The sequence below is a fragment of the Neolamprologus brichardi genome, chromosome 1 (assembly GCF_056152115.1).
Source record: "Neolamprologus brichardi isolate AB-2024 chromosome 1, ASM5615211v1, whole genome shotgun sequence".
Lineage (NCBI taxonomy): Eukaryota > Metazoa > Chordata > Actinopteri > Cichliformes > Cichlidae > Neolamprologus > Neolamprologus brichardi.
In genome coordinates, this window is record NC_142104.1 from 45,199,557 (window position 1) to 45,220,744 (window position 21,188).

A 21,188-nucleotide genomic window follows, 5' to 3' on the forward strand; every position below is an offset into this window, starting at 1 on the left:
ATCTCATTTATCTAACGCAAATATGGTGTAACTGCTCCAGGTTTGTGTTATCTGCTGTGATGAGGATAAAACACAGAAAAACATGAAGGAGATTGTCTTGGCCTGGTTTTTTATAGCAGCCAACCGCCTTAAAAATATTCTGCAGTAGACCAATAAGCAAGCAAATCATGCAGAAAACAGATTTTTGATGGTAAACTGTTCTTGGAGCACAATGAGAGAGAGAGAGCTGTGCAGGAAGCGGGATATTATTGCGGTGGAAGCAAAACAGCAAGAGTGAATCTATGACGATGTTTTTCAAACATGAAGTGTCGTCTCCCAATTAAGGGGCGAATATTTCGGAGAAGACCGATTTGAAAGCTGATTATGTCACAGCGAGGCAACGAAGGCTGCTGCAGAAGCAGATGAAGAACATCGAAAAACTAAATGTTAACCCTTTGCACAGTTCATCTAATTTTGCTTACTTATTTTTACTGTTTGTCCTTTTTTGTGCTCTTTTATTTCATCTGCACTTGTCTGTTTGTGACGTCTGTACTGTGCCGTGTTTTTGTTATTCAATAAATGCATTGCAAAAGAACAACAACAAAAACTCCTCCTATTCCCCAGATTTGAAGATGGGTCGGGTGTATCCTTCGTTGTCCACGCTATCACCATAGCACGGCAGGAGAGTAAGCTTTTAAGTTTTTAAAAGTACTCAGTTTTATGTCACTTATTTATGTGGCGAAACAAATGTTTTAAGAAGAACATTAAACCATTACTATTGGCCACATGTTGGCAGAGTTATCTGACATTATGTTAGTAACTTGACGCGGTTCAGGTTCTACTTGATTTTAACGCCTTTCAAAAGTTGACTTTAATCTTACAGAGATTTTATGGATATTTAAAGTCAGTAATATATCAAACAACAAGCTGACAGCGCCGAACGGACTTTAGCATTTGTCTTAATGAGCTGACAGTTAGGCTAAAGAAAGGTGCTTTCTTCATAGGAGTCAAACATGTGGCCACAACTGGGAACTAATCTCCTCTTATTTAGTACTCCTAATAACACAAAGAGAAAATCCTCCTTCTCTTGTGTTTTGTATATACCACCTGAACCTGTCACTTTTCTGTCTGTCCTGCACTTTCACCTTCTCTCTTTTTTTCTTTCTCTCTGTTAAAAAAAGTGTGTTTGAATCCTGCAGCTTATCACACATTTGATTTACAATCTGAAACCTGCAAGTGTCCAGAGTCAGGACTGAGGAACTCACTGCTGCACATCATCTGTGAGGCTTTGCACCGATGATCCACCAGGACAAACTCAGCAGTGTGTGAGGAAGAGGAGGAAGAGCCAGCAGCAGCTGACAGATGGAGAGAATAGACAGACTGTTCCCTGTTTGTGAAGGACTGAAAGGTTTAAAATAACTAATTATCTGTCCTGAATCAGTCTTATTAGGTGATATTTAAAATAATTTTATCATTCAAGCGTTTTCAGTGTGGGAGAAAGTACTCAGGGCCTTCAAGTTAAAAACTATGACAGGCAGTAAAAAGTTTTTATATTCAGAAACTTAAAGTAAGTATCAGCAGCAGTGAAAATGAATATCCATATTCTATAAGGATGTTATGTGTTTGTATCATTTCTGCCCAGTTTGACCCATTTAGCAGAAGTCAGCCTGTTTAAGGCTCTGATATCTATTCTGTGTGACTTAAAGCAGTTATGACATGGTCTGATTTTCTCCCCCAGTAAAGGAATATTTCATATATCAGTCTACTCTTCATTTTATCAAAAACAGTTAATCACAGCTCGAATTATTTTACCCATATATGTAAGCATTCAGACAAATTTAGTAATGCCAACATATTTTAAAAGAATAATATTTGTCTTTTATACGCATCTATATATTCACTGTAAAAGATACTTGTCTTTGAGATGAAGACAAAGTGATAGGAAATGTAAAAAAAAATGCAACTTGAATCTTTACTGAAGCTCAGTATTTGAAGCAGTTCAAGTTCAGTGCTGTAAATTTGTAATTAAGTACAATAAATTTCATATTGGCCACATTATATTTGCACTACCAAAGTAAGTGTGAGCATAATATAAACACATTAGTGCAGTGAAGCTGGAGGATAAACGCTAACGTGGGGGTTCCTGATGGTTAGAGACAAATGCAGTCGCATGGCAGGATGCTGTAAACAGACCAAACTTCAGCCAGGAGAACAACTGAGATAATCCATCCACAACACGAGGTTAGTCATTAACATACTGCTGCATGGGAACAGAGAGGAGAATTCAGCATTAATGAATCGATGGTACGGCAGTTTTTGGCTTCCCCCATATTCCAAAAGTACTTAGTCTCTTTGCGATTACTGTCACCCGCCATAATTTGCAGATGATGTTTGCAGCTGAGATAATCCATCAACAATACGAGGTTAGTCATTAATTTACTACTGCATGGGCTGTTACATATTTGAGGTTTTAAAAACTGTGATCAGGCCGACAGTGATCTGGCTTTTTATGGACTAGTTCAGATTAAATACAACAAGATACAAACATGTTAAAAACACAACAGTCTTAATAAACTCAGAGTAGTTTAGACCTCCATGCAGGGTTCAAACGCCATCATTTAACAGCCTCGCACTTCCGGTCTGCGGGCCCCTGAGTGGCTGAGTTCTACATTTCCGCCTGTAGGTGGCGATGATTCAGCCGCAGGTTGGTTACGACACCAACATCAAGAACTAAAGAAGAAAATCCCCGCGTACTGTTCCGTTTCAGCGGTGTCGTTCTGAGTTTCTTCGAGGATACGGTGACTGTTACCGGGCCATGGATAGCTCGTACCGCTCAGACACTTCGGGCTATAACAGCCGCTATGTGCCCTCGCAGTACAGTCACCCCGGGCTTCACGAAGCGCGGGAGTCGGACCTCACGGCTCCACCGTGGACGCCTCCGCCGGCTTACGACGCTCGTCCCTTCGGTGTGGGTTTCGCGGGGCCACCTTTTGCCCAGCCGTATGGATTTGACCCCTCTGTGCCCCCGCCTGGTTTCGGCTGCCCACCCCCCGGACACCTCCTGAACCTCCCAAGCATCCCCGGAGCCCCCCAGCAACTCCAGACACGGCCTCACGCTCCTCGCTGTGACCGTGAGCTAGCGTCAAACCGCAGCCACACGGAGCACCGCGGCCCGGCAGCGACACGGGATCCGGACGATGACGTGACCCGGCAGAGGAAGCAGGACACGAAATGGGTCCGACAGTTCTTACAGGCCACAGGCAAGAAGAGCTGCGGGAGGCTACAGAGCCAGCACTCGCCGCAACTGAGCTCCGTGTCCTCCCTCAGACAGGCTCTGTACGGGGCGGCTCAGCTCATCTCACGGCTGGAGGACCTTTGTCACACTCTGACCCACTCTCTGCACGGTGACGGCGAGTGGACGCACTCATATTCAAGGGCTTTAGGCATCAAGGCGGAGCTGGCGGACAAAGCCGGACTTCTCGCCGACACCTCACGGTTAGGTGAGCTGAAGGCTCAAGTGTCCCGGGCTGCTTGCAGGAGGCTCCGCAGACTCAGAGCCAGGAGAGAAGCGAAGACGGAGGAGAAAGCCGCGGAAGAGCGCAGGTCTCTCAAAGAGACCGCTGTAGACAAATGGAGGATGAAACTGATGCAGGAAGTGGAGGAGAAGAAAAAGGTATGAACGACGTTGTCAGCCACGTGTTTAAAGAGTTCACTGTTACACTTCCTGTAATCATGGCCAGGCTTTCATATTATGAGGCCAACTGCATGTTTGGGACAGTTTGTTCCACCTTTGGCTCAGATCATAGACTGTGTTTATGAGCGGCAGCCAATCAGACTGCAGCTGCTTAAAGAGCGGTCGGTACTGAAACAAGAGGTGCGTCAAGTATGGAGGCCCAGCATGAAACACTGTGAAGAGGGCTCATTATGGCCACAGCTTGCTCCTGTCATAGCGTCTGTCGTCCTGTGTGGTGTTGTTCCCAATGTTACAAATGCTAACATCAGTGTTTGTGTTGCAGGAGAAGGAACTGAAGATGGCTGCAGACTCTGTTCTTTGTGAAGTTAGGAAGAAGCAGGCGGATGTGAAGAGGATGCAGGACATCCTGAGATCCCTGGAGAAGCTGCGTAGGCTACGGAGAGAAGCGGTATCCAAGAAAGGTGAGAGCAGGTGTATCGAGCTGGATGCTCTCAGAGTGGACTCTCCCCAGTCTGTCAGGTTTCTTATTGATTTATGCTGCAGTCTTTAATGCTTTAGTATTCAATGGGCTTTGCAGATTTCACCATGGTTACACACATTTGACAGACCTCCAAAGTCGTTGGTGGCGTTTGAATGTGTTCTTACTTAAAGACACGTTATTTGCTATAATGATTTGGGGTGACATGCGTTTTTTTTCCTGAGATGACACAAAAATGGGTGTCTGGTGGGATGCTACGGAAGAATATTTGAGGACGAGGATTATTTCCGTAGCTTCCTTTTATGAAGAAGACAGCTAATGAAAATATCCCCACACAGGAATCTCAGCTAAAAGGAGGCTTTACATTCTTATACTAAGAACAGGGCTTTGTTAAATAGCCTTTGATTGTGTTGAATGGGATTATTTGTTTAAGACATTAGAAAAAATTGGCTTCGGCCTCGTTTTGACAAATGGGTTTATGTTGGACGCATTTAATTCACAAAGATCCACGAGACACGGTTGCCCCCTCAGCGCTGGGTTGGTCACAAAGAACCTTTGGCACAAAAGTTGAGAAACAACATGAAGGTTGCTGTGGACAGTAATCATCATACATGTATTTTATATGCAAGTTAATAACATGACATGGGCAGAATAATGCCCTTGTTAGGACAGTGCCCTTATACTTTATTCAAACAGTGGCCCTTGGTGGTCCTCAAGTGGTCTCAGATACTCGTGTATACAAAGTGCCTCCGACTGTACTGATGTGGTTAAAGCAAACATGGGACCAATGCTGGAAAAATTGGTAGATTGTTTAGAATACACCTTACACAATAATGACTGCACATGTGATTTATTATATAATATCTACTATCACACTTATATATTCAAGATTCTTACTTTAAAGAACTGGATCGTTGGATTCAGCAGTTTCTCTGGGGCAGGTCAAGTCAAGTGGCCTTGTTGTCAGGAAGTTCCTCCAAGACCTGGTGCTACACATCACATATGACAGGCAATCAACGAAGGACTATATAAAGTACAAGTGTGCCAAAGTTGCAAAACAAACAAACAGTGCAACACCAGACAGACACAGACACAGGACAGTGCAGTCACAACACTGCAGCCATGACAGTGGGTTCTGCAAAAAGTGTGTGTATGAGGAAAAAAGTGCTTATGGTAGGTGTGTGTCAGTCCACTCATTGAGTGTTCAGGAGTTTGATGGCTTGGGGTTTGGTTTGGTTCCCAAACTTTTTTTGCTGGGTCCCCCTTTGTTTTACAAGAAAAATATTCGGGTGTCTCCAATGTTCTCACGAAGCCTAATCAATAAAGTTGAAACTAACTGCTGTCCCACATGAATTCAACTGAGTGACACAGAAGCGATATTACTGAAACGTGTGATAAATGATAAAACACATTTCCACCACACAGGCATCGTGACCGAGCTGCAAAACGACGAGGTGTTCAGCAGCACCCTGGAGCAGCTGAGGATGGTGATAAAGAGGAGGACTGTCGTTTACTCGGCAGAGGAGAAGGCCCTGATGGTGATGCTGGAAGGAGAGCGAGAGGAGGAGAGGAGGAGAGAGCGGGAGCGCCGAGTGAGGAAGGAGAGAGAGAGACAGCTGCAGAGGAAGCACAGAGTGGACTCGATGCTGTTTGGAGGTATGGCTGTGCACGTGTGTGTGCACGTGTGTGTGTGCACGTGTGTGTGTGTGTGTGTGCACGTGTGTGTGTGCACGTGTGTGTGTGCACGTGTGTGTGTGCGTGCACAGGCTATGACTGTTGTCACTCCTGTTGTGTTTGTTTGACAGAGGAGTTCCCAGCCAGCTGTGCCCTGCAGCCCTTCAGAGACTATTACAGCCAGGCGGAGCACTCGCTGCACGCGCTCATCCACATCAGGTCAGTCTGCTCGTCTTTGTACGCTTTGTTTCTCTGTTGTTTGTGAGGAAAGTGTAGAAAATATGAACAATAATAATATAATAATACATTTATTTATAGGCGCCTTTCAGACCCTCGAGGTCACCTCACAGTAACACGTAAACATACCATAAAAACATAAGAAAAATGTATTTATCTACCATGTTTGCTATCATGGTCGATAAAATTTATACATAAACAGTCATAAAAGCATAAAAGCAAATATAAAAACTGAGCAGGTAAAAATGGCCTAAGACAGATCAGGTGTAATTCTAAACAGATGGGTTTTGAGACGTGATTTAAAAGTGGTGAGACAGTGTGTGGTCAGAGCAAGTGGAAGAGCATCCAAAGTCTCGGGCAGAACAACTAAAGGCTCTGAGTCCCACTGTAGTCAGGCGAGCAGGTGGAACTGACAGAAGGGAAGAAGAGCGGAGTGAACGAAGGGGCGAGTATGTGTGGAGAAGATCGGGTAGATATGGAGGAGCGAGGCTATGAAGCGCTTTGAAAGTGAGAAGCAGGATCTCGTAATTGACACGGAGGTGAACTGGGAGCCAATGGAGCTGTTTAAGAACAGCTGTTATATGTTCAGTGGATCTAGTTCTGGAAATAATACGAGCAGCTGTGTTTTGAACCAACTGCAGTTTATGGAGGGATTTATGAGGTCGACCATAGAGAAGAGAATCACAGCAATCCAGACGAGATGTGACAAGAGCATTGACAAGTATGGCGTTACTGTGTGGAGTGAGTGAGGGACGAAGGTGGTTAATATTACGGAGATGAAAGTAGGAAGACCGAGTGATATTATTTATATGTGCTGTGAAGGACAGAGTGCTGTCGAGGATGACACCAAGACTCTTAACCTGAGGGGAGGGTGTGACATCAGAGTTATCAATGGGTAACGAAAGACTGGCTGGAACTGTAGTCAGTTTTGATCTGGTGCCTGTTAAAATGAATTCTGTTTTATTGCCATTAAGTTTAAGAAAGTTGTGAGAAAACCAAACTGATTTCACTTAAACAGTCAGAAATGGATGTGGGTGGAGAGTAGCTGTGGGTTTGGAGGATATGTAGAGCTGGGTGTCATCTGCGTAGCAGTGAAACTGGATGTTAGGCTTCCTGAAAATATTACCTATGGGTAGGAGATGGATGATAAACAGTAAAGGACCCAGGACAGAGCCTTGGGGTTCACCAGAATTAACTGGAGTAGATACTGATCTGTGAGGGAGTAACTGAACAAACTGTGAGCAGCCAGAGAGATGAGAGGTAAACCAGGCGAGTTCTGTACCATTGATGCCAATAGATGCTCTGTGAAGGAGGATGCGGTGGGAGATACAGTGGGGCAAAAAAGTATTTAGTCAGCCACCGATTGTGCAAGTTCCCCCACTTAAAATGATGACAGAGGTCAGTAATTTGCACCAGAGGTACACTTCAACTGTGAGAGACAGAATGTGAAAAAAAAATCCATGAATTCACATGGTAGGATTTGTAAAGAATTTATTCGTAAATCAGGGTGGAAAATAAGTATTTGGTCACCTCAAACAAGGAAAATCCCTGGCTCTCACAGACCTGTAACGTCTTCTGTAAGAAGCTTTTCTGTCCCCCACTCGTTACCTGTATGAATGGCACCTGTTTGACCTCATCATCTGTATAAAAGACACCTGTCCACAGCCTCAACCAGTCAGACTCCAAACTCCGCCATGGCCAAGACCAAAGAGCTTTCGAAGGACACCAGGAAAAGAATTGTAGACCTGCACCAGACTGGGAAGAGTGAATCTACAATAGGCAAGCAGCTTGGTGTGAAAAAATCAACTGTGGGAGCAATCATCAGAAAATGGAAGACATACAAGACCACTGATAATCTCCCTCGATCTGGGGCTCCACGCAAGATCTCATCCCGTGGGGTCAAAATGATCATGAGAACGATGAGCAAAGATCCCAGAACCACACGGGGGGACCTGGTGAATGACCTGCAGAGAGCTGGGACCAAAGTAACAAAGGTCACCATCAGTAACACACTACAACGGCAGGGAATCAAATCCCGCAGTGCCAGACGTGTTCCGCTGCTGAAGCCAGTGCATGTCCAGGCCCGTCTGAAGTTTGCCAGAGAGCACATGGATGATACAGCAGAGGATTGGGAGAATGTCATGTGGTCAGATGAAACCAAAGTAGAACTTTTTGGTATAAACTCAACTCGTCGTGTTTGGAGGAAGAAGAATACTGAGTTGCATCCCAAGAACACCATACCTACTGTGAAGCATGGGGGTGGAAACATCATGCTATGGGGCTGTTTTTCTGCCAAGGGGACAGGACGACTGATCCGTGTTAAGGACAGAATGAATGGGGCCAAGTATCGTGAGATTTTGAGCCAAAACCTCCTTCCATCAGTGAGAACTTTGAAGATGAAACGAGGCTGGGTCTTCCAACATGACAATGATCCAAAACACACCGCCCGGGCAACAAAGGAGTGGCTCCGTAAGAAGCATTTGAAAGTCCTGGAGTGGCCTAGCCAGTCTCCAGACCTCAACCCCATAGAAAATCTGTGGCGGGAGTTGAAAGTCCGTGTTGCTCGGCGACAGCCCCAAAACATCACTGCTCTTGAGAAGATCTGCATGGAGGAATGGGCCAAAATACCAGCTACTGTGTGTGCAAACCTGGTAAAGACCTATAGTAAACGTTTGACCTCTGTTATTGCCAACAAAGGTTATGTTACAAAGTATTGAGTTGTATTTTTGTTATTGACCAAATACTTATTTTCCACCCTGATTTACGAATAAATTCTTTACAAATCCTACCATGTGAATTCATGGATTTTTTTTTCACATTCTGTCTCTCACAGTTGAAGTGTACCTCTGGTGCAAATTACTGACCTCTGTCATCATTTTAAGTGGGGGAACTTGCACAATCGGTGGCTGACTAAATACTTTTTTGCCCCACTGTAGTGTCAAAAGCTGCTGTAAGGTTGAGAACGAAGATGGAGATGAGTCCAGAATCAGCTGGTTGCAGATCAGTTAAAATGAATTATTATCCACATGCAGATCAGTTTAACAAATGTAATAGTTATCACCTTCTTCTAATTCAGGAGAATAATGCAAACTAAAACTACATAATAATTCACAATCTTTAATTAGGGGTCTAACATGGCATAAAATAATATTATAATCCGACACTATGAAGGGAGAGAAAATGCCAGCGTTTGTCCTTCAGTCCATCCCTGTGAAGGACGACAGTGGTTAAATTGGCATCTTATTAAAAATGGCTCGTGGTCTATTAGATAAATATTATCAGTATAACTGTATTTGGTCTTCTTTCACCAGTTGGCTCTTTGCCACTTGATGTACATGTAGGTAAGTGAGTAGTGGCTGGTGTGTGTAGAACAGAGTACAACAAGTGTTATTGTTTTTGCTTTGTTCACAACTAAAAGTTTCAATAAAAAAGAAGATCAGTGTCCCAGCCTGAGTTGGCTGGACGTCCACTCTGGGGAAGCGTGGCAGTGGTGTTGAATGTGGATGATCCTTCTCACTGCAGAGTGAAGGGCTTGGAAATGACAGCAGTGCTGCTGACATCCTCTTCCTCAGCACTGAGTTTAACACACCTGAGTGCTGCACACTGGCCAAACGTCTGCTTTCTGGAGGTGTTCACACTGATGATGATGAGCTAACTAAGTGTTACTCCCACTCTTCACTCCAGTGGCAGCAGCGAGGCTCGTGTGGAGCATTTATCATAGTTGTGAATGTTCCCACATGTATAATGTTAGAAGTGACAGAGAGAGGACTCATGTGGCAAACAGCTGTTCAATAAGAGAACGAGCTGTGATTCATGTCCCAGCAGTTTGATAACATGCAGTTCTGCCACTCACGTGTTTGTGTTTCAGGAAAGAGTGGGACACGTGTTTGGTGGCAGTAGATCATCCTGAGAGTTCATCTGTTCCTCAGAGCTGGGTCCTGCCGACCCCCCCATCAGACCAGGCCTGGGCCTCCGCCCTGCAGACTGGTGACACTGACTGTGAGAACCTCTGACTGGTCCTCGGCTGCACAGCAACAACCAGGTGACGGTGATAAAGATGGCCGCAGCTTACCTGGAGCTTTCAACACGCTTCCATCGACGCTTAGACGAGAGCAGCAGTCTCTGAATTTGAAACGGATGTAAGCCTTCTTGGGACAACAGGAAGTGTTTTATCTGTGGTGCAGCTGTGGAGCAGCTGTGGAGCAGCTGTGGTGCAGCCCACAGTAGTGACTTATGCCTGTTTTCTTTACTCAGTAACAGTTTGTATTTTGCTCTGATGAATTTTCTAAAGACAAAATAAAATGAACAACATGAAGTTGTCACGCAGTTTATTATCCACATTAACACATCACTCATGGTTCAGTGCCCGTGTGTTTAGGAGAAAGTGTCACCTGAGGAGGGTAAACGCTGCTCGGTCACAGAGGTGTGGGCACACATGGCGTCTGCGTCCTCGTCTCGTGTGTTTTCTCAGCTCTGTGCTCTCCAGCAGCTTCATTTCTATACAAATACTTTACAGCACTATATTGTTAGGTACAAATATTACAGCACTAGAGCCCCCCCCCCCCCAATAACTTTAAGACATCTGGTGTTCTGATTAGCTGCCCTGTATAAACAACAAGAGCTGGAAAGGTGTTGATCTCACAGGGATCACGTGAACTTTCTTTAGCCTCTTCGGTCATGTTGCCATGTTTAATGATTGTCCTTCACTGTGAAAACATGTAATGCACCTAATAAAGTGACCAGGAGGTAAGTGTGGCCACTATGTTGTCAGCTATAGTTAGTGTGTTAAGTCCTTATTGACTTCAGAACAGCCTCAGTTATCACGCTCAAGAACCCAGTCGGACATTATTTGTGCTTCACCTCACGACGGATTATCCTAAAGAAGATGTGCATCAGCAGCAACACTTGGGCAGACTGGTGTTCAACAGTGCTGAGGAGGCACTGAGGAGCTCTTCTGCAGACAGTTTAAAGCAGTCTGGTCGTTCTGCCCTTACTGCTGCCACCAGAGGATTCTGTGTAAATCTGTGTGTGTCTGTGTGTGTGTCAGCCTGGCACCAGCCACCATGCCAAACTTCCCTTCAATCACTTTTTCTTCGTCCATTCTGATGTTTAAACTTCAGTCGTGCGTCTTGATTGGGTCTACATAGCTAAAGGGATTAAGTTGCTGCCGTGTCATTGGCTGATTATATACCTGAACAAATAGTCAGTTGTACACGTACACCTAATAAAATGGTCTGTGCATACACAAGTTCAGACTCAGACAGGGACCCTGGAGTCTAACACTTGTGTGACTTCACACAAATATCAGGGACATGTGGGTGTCCTCGCGACTGCAGGCACCATCTGATGTCCTCACTTGCTTCTGTCGAGCTGTCAGCTGTGTACACAGTAAGTCAGCTGATGAGGGTTACTGGAGATCAGTGGATTAGTGTCCCAGGTGGTTCTCTGAGTGATGAGTGATGCATCACAAGCCAAGTGACTGCAGCTCTGACCACACACAGACACAAGGGTAAGCTTTCTTCTGTTTTAAACAGTATTTCATTAGATCTCTCTGTGTGTATACATATATGTATGTGTGTGTGTGTATATGTGTATATATGTATATGTGTATATGTATGTGTGTGTATAGGGAGAGTGGGGGATTTAGAGCACATGTTATTTATGAAAGGCACACAGTCTGCTATAGTGACTTAAAGTGTGCAGCATCAGATAATTATACTTGTCTTGCACAGCTTTTGAACTTAGCAATAGTCATATACACATTATTATACACAATATTATACACATTATTACACACATTATTATACACATTATTACACACATTATTATACACATTATTATACACAATATTATACACATTATTACACACATTATTATACACATTATTACACACAATATTATACACATTATTATACACAATATTATACACATTATTACACACATTATTATACACATTATTATACACATTATTACACACATTATTATACACATTATTATACACATTAGTTCGTATTTGTTCAGCAGCAGAGCGTCAGGTGACACACAAAGCCTGCAGCATCTGTGCTCTTTGGTGCTGCGAGTCCTCGGCCATCTGTCTGCTGGCTGCGTCTTCATGCTGCACAAACCTGATTAGTGCTGAGTGCACAGAGTTGTCTGTACCATCTCTCGCACACATTAACACCTAGAGACAAACTGTAGGTTTGTATGTTTGTGAAAGAGGCCGTCTCTGATCTGAGCTCGAGAGGACAGAAAGGAAAAGCTCATGATGACGGTTTTCTAGGAGAATCCTTTCTCGCTGCTTCGTGCTCTGCTGTTTATGAACGTGATAAACTCTTCAGCAGAGCTCTCCATCCTTGTTGTCCGGATACGAGTAGTTTCTATGAGCCTAGAGGAGGATAACAGAGGCTGCATCATTCCTACTGATGCAGAGTAATGATAGAGGACCTGTTGTTGGCAGCCTGACATCTTTATTCAAGCCTGACCGAGCATGGAGAACACAACCGTACACTAAAACTGTGCTGTTTGACAAAAAGAGTAGTTGAAGGAAGATTTATGGATCGATCAACCTGTACTGACTGAACAGCTTCGACTGTGCGTCACCTTCATGAAGATGAGAGTCGCCTGCTGAAGCTCAGAGGAATCCCCTCTGAGGAGGATCTGATTACTGCAGAAACATTCGACAGTTGTTGATCCAACACTCAAAGCAGCGATGCTCTTACCTTTCTTCACATGCTGGAAAAAGTAAATACAAAAAGCATTAAAAGAAATGATAATAACCCAGTTATCACATAGTGTTAATTGTTTTTATAACTTTATTGAATATATTAACAATAATGTTTGACAGATTACAGAGAAAAGACGGTGTTTTATTTGGCCTAGTGGAAATCTTCAGGCTTCTCGTGGGAGGCATCATCACTGACTCTAATATAAAAGCAGAAAATAGGTCAGCAGAAGTGGAGTGAACACTAGAGCTGAGGTTAGAACAAGCCGCGGCCTGAACGCTGCAGCTCTCTGAGCTTGTGGAAATACAGATTGTTGTTTCCTTTTAGGGAGCGGTGCACGTTACAGACCCACAGCTGAGGGATTGTGTGAGTTGTTCTATGGCTGACTGATCTTTGTTTTCTCAGTGGACTGAGCAGCATGGATGGTGTACCTCTGAGGGTGCCTCAGAGTGCTTCCTTTCAGCAACTAAAATACTCTGTCAGCATGACTGTCCCTGACTACGTCAACATCCTGCAGGAGACAGAGGTGAGTGTTTCCCTGTTTGCTCCTCCTTGCTGTTCTGTCTGTTGTGCCTGCTTTGCTGCACTGCTTTGAGCTGTCACGGTTATTTCACTCCTTTAAAGGGTTAAACAAACAAACCCCATCACACTGACAGGTGATAGATTACAGGAAGAAGCTTGGCTCAATATCTGACTTTATGTTTTTTGTATGTATGTGATTAGTACACACTTACTACAGTGTCAAATAAAAGACAACATTGCTCTTTACAGCTTTATGAGTATATAAAAGATGAAGGTAGATCAAGAATGTTACAGCTGATCAGATTTCACACACAACATCTCGTCTCTGTGCAGAAGAGTGCAGTCCTAGGATCAGCTGAGATGCTGCACTGAACCCTCAGACTCGCAGGCAGAGGGCCTGCACATACCACTGAAGCATGTGCACTTTAACAGGCTGGTATGGGTCTGTCTTAGATTCAACCAGGTGCTGGAAACATCTTAGATTCAAATCACCTCCAAAGCTACAAGGGGGTTGTCTCCATGCCACGTTAATGCAATAATTAATGGGAGAGCATCCCTATCAAAGTATTTTTCATCCTCATTACTGAGTACAAATCAACATCCTTTCCAGATGTTCGACATTTCTGTATGTAAATGGTTTTTAGAGTAGTCAATGCTAATAATGTGAGATGCTAGATGCTACCATAAGTTTCACAAGCCTTACATTAGCCAGTTAAGTGTTGTTTACACTCAACTGGCTAATGTTAGCAAGCCAAAAGACTAAAAATAAAAAAAGAAACGCCTGTGATCATTGAGTTGAATTTAAAAATGTAGCTTCAGACCTACAGAAGGACTTACACGATGTTTGCATGTTTGACAGTATGGGTTCAGTCTGGAGAACTGGGTGCTAACTGGGCTGCAAAGTGGCTTTGCCACCCAGCACCAGCTTAACCCCTCCTCCTCTTCATCAAGCCTGCTGTCCTCTTGTCCACCATACTGGATGCTGTTTAGCAGCCCTCGACAGAGCCTGGACTTCTGCGAGCCCAGCCCTTGGCAGCGGTCGCGCAGCCTCAACTCCTCCATCCTGCGTACCACGTTTACCGTCTCACCTTCAGGTGACGAGGAGGGCACTACACAGAAAGCCAGGACGACTTCCACAGTGACAGCGAGTCCGGGGGAACAGCGTCCGTCTGCAAACTGTGAGCGTGGTCAGAGGAAAGCACAGAAGGCCTTTGTCCCTGACCTGCTGAACCCCCCGGCCTGTCTGAGCAGCCTGCCCCACCAGCGCAGGAAGAACCTGCGTCAGTGTTCGCTGTCAGTGCTGGACACGCCCACACAACCAGATCCCGACACAGAGACGTATCCCCAGAGCGCTTCAGCACACACAGCCTCGAACATGAGGATCCCCCCCAGCAGAACCAGCTCAGCCAGCATGGTAAGAGGATATGAGCTGTGTGTTTGTGTGCTTCTGAAACTTTTACTGCAGGATGTAATACACAACACAGCTGATGACGTGATGCAGCATCACAGGGACAAACACTAAACTCACACAGCTTTACTTTGTGTTTATTGTCATACTTTCAGGCTGTTCATTCACGAGGCCATGTGAGCTGGCAGTGTGGCCAAGTCTCAGTAGTCTAGACTATTGATAGTTCTACTTCCTGTCTAAATATAGCCTGGAGCTCATGGCAGCACCATCACCTGAGCTGCACGGTCAATCTCGAGTATAACTAGAACCAGACAGGCTCAGCATGATGACAGGTTCACTCTGTTTATAGTCGGGGTTGTGACTGTTGACATGTGTCACATATTCTCATGGGATTACATTTCTTTTAATGCACTATTAACTATGAAAGGAAACAAGTTCTTCCTGTGCAGCTTTTCTCCATTTTGCATTTTCAAAATGTTTTTCATGGATTTGCACTCTAAAAATAATCTGCGTAAAGTATGCTCTCTGAATGCAGCCGAGGTGCAAGAGCTTCACGAGGATTAGCTAGTGTGAGTTCTCACTAAAGCTGCACGTCAGGTCCACCATGCCCTGTTCTTTCTCAGCTATACACTCACTGCAGTCTGCCATTTCTTAGATATTCAGACCAGACACCTGTAGAAACCCCGCTGTCACGTCAGGCCACAGGGGTTTGTGCTCCTCTGCTTTGGACTCTGCAGCAGAACTCCTGTCAGCTCTAACCCCAGAGGAGAGAGAGCTGCTGGAGGCCATCACTGCACGGGGCTACTCTCTTCATACTGCCATCACTGCCCTGCAGAGGACAGGACAGCAGACCCCAGATGAGGTCAGTGTTATATCCAACAACCAGGCAGTGCTGAAAACACTTGGTCAGCTTTTGGCTCCAGCTGTCGGGATCATGCAGTTCTATAAACACTGATGCAGTACAAATACAGCTGCTATAAGTCAGAGTGAAAATAGTGGTCACACTGACAGCATTATGGGTCCATGAAGCAAACAGAATAAATCTGAAAGGACAAGAAAGGATAGGTGAGAAACCAGGATCAGCCTGAACTACGCATGGATTAAATAGCTTTAAAGAACAAACTTAGTCCTTCAGCAGCATTTGTTCGTTCTGATACTGGAAGATTAAAGTGTGTTTCATGATTTCACAGAGTTCAGATCAGAGTTCACACTCTGATCTGAACTCTGTGCCTCAGTCAGTATCAGGTTCTCTATCGTTGCTTCGTCTACTCACCCCTAACTTGTCGTGGCAGATGGTTGCCTTCCCCAGCCTGGTTCTGCTGGAGGCTCTTCCTGTTAAAAGGGAGTTTATATTTCCCACTTTCACCAAATGTCTTGTCTAGAGGGTCACATGATTGTTGTTTTTTTTTCTGTTTTCTCTGTATTAATGTAGGGTCTTTACTAGAGATGCACGATACCATTTTTTTAATGTCTGATACCGATATCATAAATTTGGATATCTGACGATACCGATATGAATCCAATATAGTGTGTTTGTTAATCAATGTTTTAATGTTTTAATATTTTAATCAATCGATTTTAATATCTTGCTGCTTTTTGTATAAGTTCATACTCTGTTACACCTGTATGTTAAAAATACAACAAAATATTTCATAGTTCAGTAACACTGATCAATCTAATAAGCTTAAACCTGCTCCATCCTCCCTATTCTGGTGTTTTAAAGAGTACTTAGCAGAACTATTAAGCAACCTAACTAATAGGGTTGCAAACTCCCAGCAAAAAAAAAAATAGGGAACCAACCTCCACCTCATGATGCTTAATCGATGTAATCAACTTTAATGTGATGCAGGGTGAAAAAAAATGCACAGAAATAAATTATTTTTCAAGAATAATTAAATAGATTCAACATCTTTCTTCATCAGAATTGCAGAATTCACAGATTGTACCTTCCCAAAGGAAACAGTAGTATAGCTTACTAGGGTATATTAGACTTAACAGTTACTATATACAGTAATGGACTTCTATACATTTTACATCAGATTAAAACTTTGGGTGTAAGAGTCAGATAATTATTTATTAAAAGCTCGACATTTTAAATGAGAATAAGAAAGAAAAGTATGTCTTTGTGCCCCCTTTTCCCTGTTCATGCCCTATCGGCCCCCCTGGCTACACTTTGCTAGCTCCGCCCCTGCACAGTTACGTCAGCTGTAGAAAAAGATCCTGGTGTAGAAATAATATTAAATAAATTCTAACAACAGCTGATCAAGCTTAAACGTGCTGCTGTTGTTCAGCCGCTGGTTTCCTCTTTCTGGTGCAAAGTGAGACAAAAACAAAGAAGAGAGACGATCAGCTGATCATTGATCAGTTTATGATTGAAGTAGCAGCAGGAGAGAGAGAGAGAGGCAGTCGCTCCATATATCGGTTGTTAAGCTTAACGTGGGAATGCTTTACAAACATTCAGAGATGAACTTACACACTTGCTTTACTTCTCTCTGGGAAAACTTCCTCGGAGATGAAATGCTGGTTTGAGGCTACAAACACACACAGCCGCTCTATCACGTGACCACACTGCTGCGACGTGCTGCGGTTATGAGCCGAGTTACGCCGTGTCGCAAGTTTTGTGAGGTGCTTTTTTGATATTTAATGGATCGATTACATTTTTTTTAATTTTTCTCCGATATCCGATCCAGTAATTTCCGTCAGTATCGGACCGATACTGATACGTAATATCGGAACAGTCCATCTCTAGTCATTACATAACAATATAAAGCACCTGTGGCTGTTGTTCTGATTTTGCACTATAAATGAAATTGAATTAAATTGTTATCTTCTTAATCACAGTAATAAGAAACGACTGCCTTACAGAGCATATTATTTGTTTGGTCTGGACACTGTGTCACTGTGCTTTGTGTATGTTAGAGCAGAAACAGGTTGAAGTAATGTGTGGATGGTGGGTTAGTGTCAGAGCATTACTGAAGTTTATATACTTTGTAGAGGAACATCCACAGTTTCAGACAGACAGAAACAGAAAAGATGACACGTACGTTTTAACAAAATAGTTGGTTTGGAAAGTTGTTGAGAAAGTTACTTTTTTCCCCCAAATCACTTTAAACTTTCTTTCAACTTCACTGAATATTGAAAACAACAACTGGCCCTAATATAATCCTCATCTGTCGCACTCGTGCACCAGGGTTGTGTTTTTGCTTTTGTTTATCACCCAAACAAATGGAAAATATAAAATTACATTTTACAAATTAAACTACACATATCTATACTACTTTTTAATTTATTTATTACATATATTTACCTGACCCAATGAATCAATCAACTGACTAACAAACAATTATTTGGCAGTTATCTTGGTTGATAATGGAGTTCCTCCGGGTTCTGTGCTAGGACTACTTCTTTTTACATTAGGCAGTATCCCTAGAAGGCATAGCATACCCAGATACCCAACTTTATCTATCCGTAAACCCAGATCATGCACAACAATTAGTTAAACTGCAGGAATGTCTTAAAGATGTAAACATATGGACTACCCAAGATGTCTTGTTTCTAAATGCAGATAAAACGGAGGTTATTGTATTCAGCCACTGTATTAACTGAATCTGATTGGAAACAGTCAATAACAGCTCTTCTCTTGTCCATCCTGTATGAATGAATATTTGGCAGATCTTGGGTTATCTGGTGGCGTGTGACCACTTGTGTCAGCTGGGTTATGACGTGTCCCAGGTGGAAGAGGCCTTGGAGATGTTTCAAAACTGTGAAACAAAGGTAAGCCATACAAAGAGCTCCAACATCACACCAGTCTTTAAAGTTGTCGGAGACAACAAAGCTTGGCACCTTTCGTCTGATGAAGTCAGTTCGATTAGAAACTTTAAAGAAAGTAAATGTTTTCTTTCTCGAGGCAAAGGAGTTCCTACACCTGCTGAATCAGTTCAATGAGATGGGCTTTCAGAAGAATGCCATCAAAGAAGTGCTGCTGGTTCATGAAAACCACCGAGATCGGGCCCTGGAGGAGCTTATGATGCGTGTGTCCTGATAAAACACTTTTCACATGATATCTTGCAGACAATCATCTGTATTTTACAAATTGCAGTCATATCTGACCTTGTGCTGGTATGAAACAACTGCACACATATAGTTGATGCTGACACTGCATTGTTGAATGATGATCTATTCATATTTCTGAATGAACCCATATCTTCTTTACCACTTGTTTAGATTAGTTTTGGAACAAAAATGCACTGATTAAAGTCCTGCTGTGTCTAAATTTTGAAGTGACGCAAATATTTGTAGTAATTGTGAACAAACTTATTAAAAGTGTGAAATTTACACCATGACCATCTGTTTTCTTCAAGGACTGTGCAATAAAAAGTGTATATTACAGGGTGGTTCCCACAAACAGACACGATAAGCTGCAAAGCAACATTAGTGCTAGCTTTGCAGCTTCATCAATAACTGCTTTGATTCCTCCGTAGACAGTCTGAACAGTAGACAGTCTGAACAGTAGACAGTCTGAACAGTAAACAGTCTGAACAGTAGACAGTCTGAACAGTAAACAGTAGACAGTCTGAACAGGAAACAGTCTGAACAGTAAACAGTCTGAACAGTAAACAGTCTGAACAGGAAACAGTCTGAAATAATAGTTTGTGCAGACTAAACCAGTTCTTTAGAGGTGCGATTGAAACAGTTGCAGTGTGGGCTGTAATCCTTTGCCACATATTATTAGAATAGAAATCAGAATGATGATCACCAGCTTTTAAATGTGCTGAGAGCATCCTGGGGGACATCTGTGACAGACATCAGTGTCTCTCAGGTTCTGGCTTGGGCAGTTTCCTAAAAGGGAGGGAGCGGGTTTAGGGAGCCTCATCAAAAATGTATATATGGATCCAATCCTGCCAAAACCTTTCATCTCACGCCGGAGCCTCCATTTGTTCTCCTCTATGGTGTACTCTGTGGTCACGTGTCTGCTGAGCGTGAACACAGAATCTCCTCTGACCGCTGCCGTGAACAGCGAGCTCTTGCTGTTCCCGTACTGACCGGACATCACCGTCCACTGATCTGAAGTCAGGTTGTAACAGTCCATCGCACATTGTAAGAAGTCTTCACATGGTCCGTTCCGCATCACATAGAGGTTATCCCTGTGGGCCACCATATGAAGACCATAACTGTGCTGGCGGATGAGTGTAGTGACCAGATTCCACCGATTGTGTTCAGGTACGTACTCGTGGATGTCTGTGGCCCCTTTCCCCTTCCACAGACAGATATAGATCCTCTTCATGGCTACAGTGGACACCACGGAGGCTGCAGGGCACGGGAGGGAGGAAACAAAACTCCAGTTCTGATCAGACAGCCCATATCTCTCCACCGATGACAGAGCCTTCTTGTTATACTCCCCTCCTATAGCATAGAGACATCCCTCATGACCTATCAGAGAGAAGTTGTAGCGTAGCTGCTGAGGTCCACAAATCACTGACCATGAGTTGGCCACGGGATCGTAGCAGAATCCAGTCTCCACTACCTTCTTGCTTAGATCATACAATCCTCCGATTATGTACAGTTTGTTGTCGAGGACTGCCACGCCTGCCATGATGGTGCTGGTGCTCATAGGAAGATGTGTGAGGATTCGCCACTCTTTCTGCTCTTCATCCAGATGCCACACTGTCCTCTGGGCATCCTGGAGCAGCTCGGTGGATGGAGAGTGACTGCACACTGCCACGTAGCTACTTGGGAGAAGAGACTCGATGTAGTCCAGCAGCTTACTGGGTAAGCTACGGACCTCCTCCCCTAGGTCAGTGTACACGTCTCTGATGAATAAAGCTGCTCTGTGGAACAACTCCCACTCTCCGTAGGTTGCAGCTGTATGAAACATGAGCAAGCAGTTTTGGGAATTTATAATGTTGATCAAATGCTTGGTGAGAGCTGGCACCTGCAGAAAAGCCGTGCACTCTATTGCTTCGACGATCTCGTCACTGTTGAGGATGGGTCGCTTCCCATCCAGCACCTGCAGCAGAACTTGAAATCCCAGATTCCCCACACATCTCAGCTGGACCTCCTCCTGTTTACACTCTCTCATTCCTGACTGGAACAATGCTCTGAAGTACTCACAGTTTTTGACTACAGTGGGTTTATCCACAGTGAAAACACGGTCTTTAATGCTGACTCGCAGGCTGTCTGCTCCCTTATATTGTCCTGACTGTTGGCTCAAGTGTGGGCAGCTGCTGGACTCCATGACATCTGTTCCATAAATCTTCATATCATCTCCGGTGGAACTGGAAGCTAACAAGAAAAGTTTGAATTACGCCAAACTACAGCACGTAGACTGCGTCGTACCACAAGCTTGAGCGATCCTCTGATCCAACCGAGGGTATCTGACACTGTATAAACTATTTGTTTGCAGAGCTCTGACAACAGACTCTATACATAGCAGCTAGAGGTGTGTCACAGTTCAAGTACATCATGAGGACATGC

The 21,188-nt window shown here is 43.8% G+C and overlaps 3 protein-coding genes across 3 annotated transcripts; 2 read left to right on the forward strand and 1 right to left on the reverse strand.

Annotated features, from left to right (window-relative positions):
* The first annotated feature begins 2,684 nt into the window (after positions 1–2,684).
* pdcd7 (programmed cell death 7) lies at positions 2,685–10,377 on the forward strand. The gene is made up of 5 exons (XM_006804161.3): positions 2,685–3,652; positions 3,996–4,134; positions 5,577–5,807; positions 5,957–6,044; positions 9,931–10,377. Exons 1-5 carry the CDS (start codon positions 2,795–2,797, stop codon positions 10,073–10,075), a joined length of 1,461 nt encoding a protein of 486 aa, XP_006804224.2. The 5' UTR covers positions 2,685–2,794; the 3' UTR covers positions 10,076–10,377.
* A 1,096-nt stretch (positions 10,378–11,473) lies between these two features.
* Positions 11,474–19,015, forward strand: ubap1lb (ubiquitin associated protein 1-like b). Its single transcript, XM_087845294.1, has 6 exons — positions 11,474–11,571; positions 13,190–13,310; positions 14,166–14,720; positions 15,370–15,576; positions 18,387–18,488; positions 18,622–19,015. Exons 1-6 carry the CDS (start codon positions 11,522–11,524, stop codon positions 18,754–18,756), a joined length of 1,170 nt encoding a protein of 389 aa, XP_087701420.1. The 5' UTR covers positions 11,474–11,521; the 3' UTR covers positions 18,757–19,015.
* Positions 19,016–19,476: 461 nt separating this feature from the next.
* Positions 19,477–20,973, reverse strand: kbtbd13a (kelch repeat and BTB domain containing 13a). The gene has a single exon (XM_087845299.1). It carries the CDS (start codon positions 20,971–20,973, stop codon positions 19,477–19,479), a length of 1,497 nt encoding a protein of 498 aa, XP_087701425.1.
* Between the last annotated feature and the right edge of the window lie 215 nt (positions 20,974–21,188).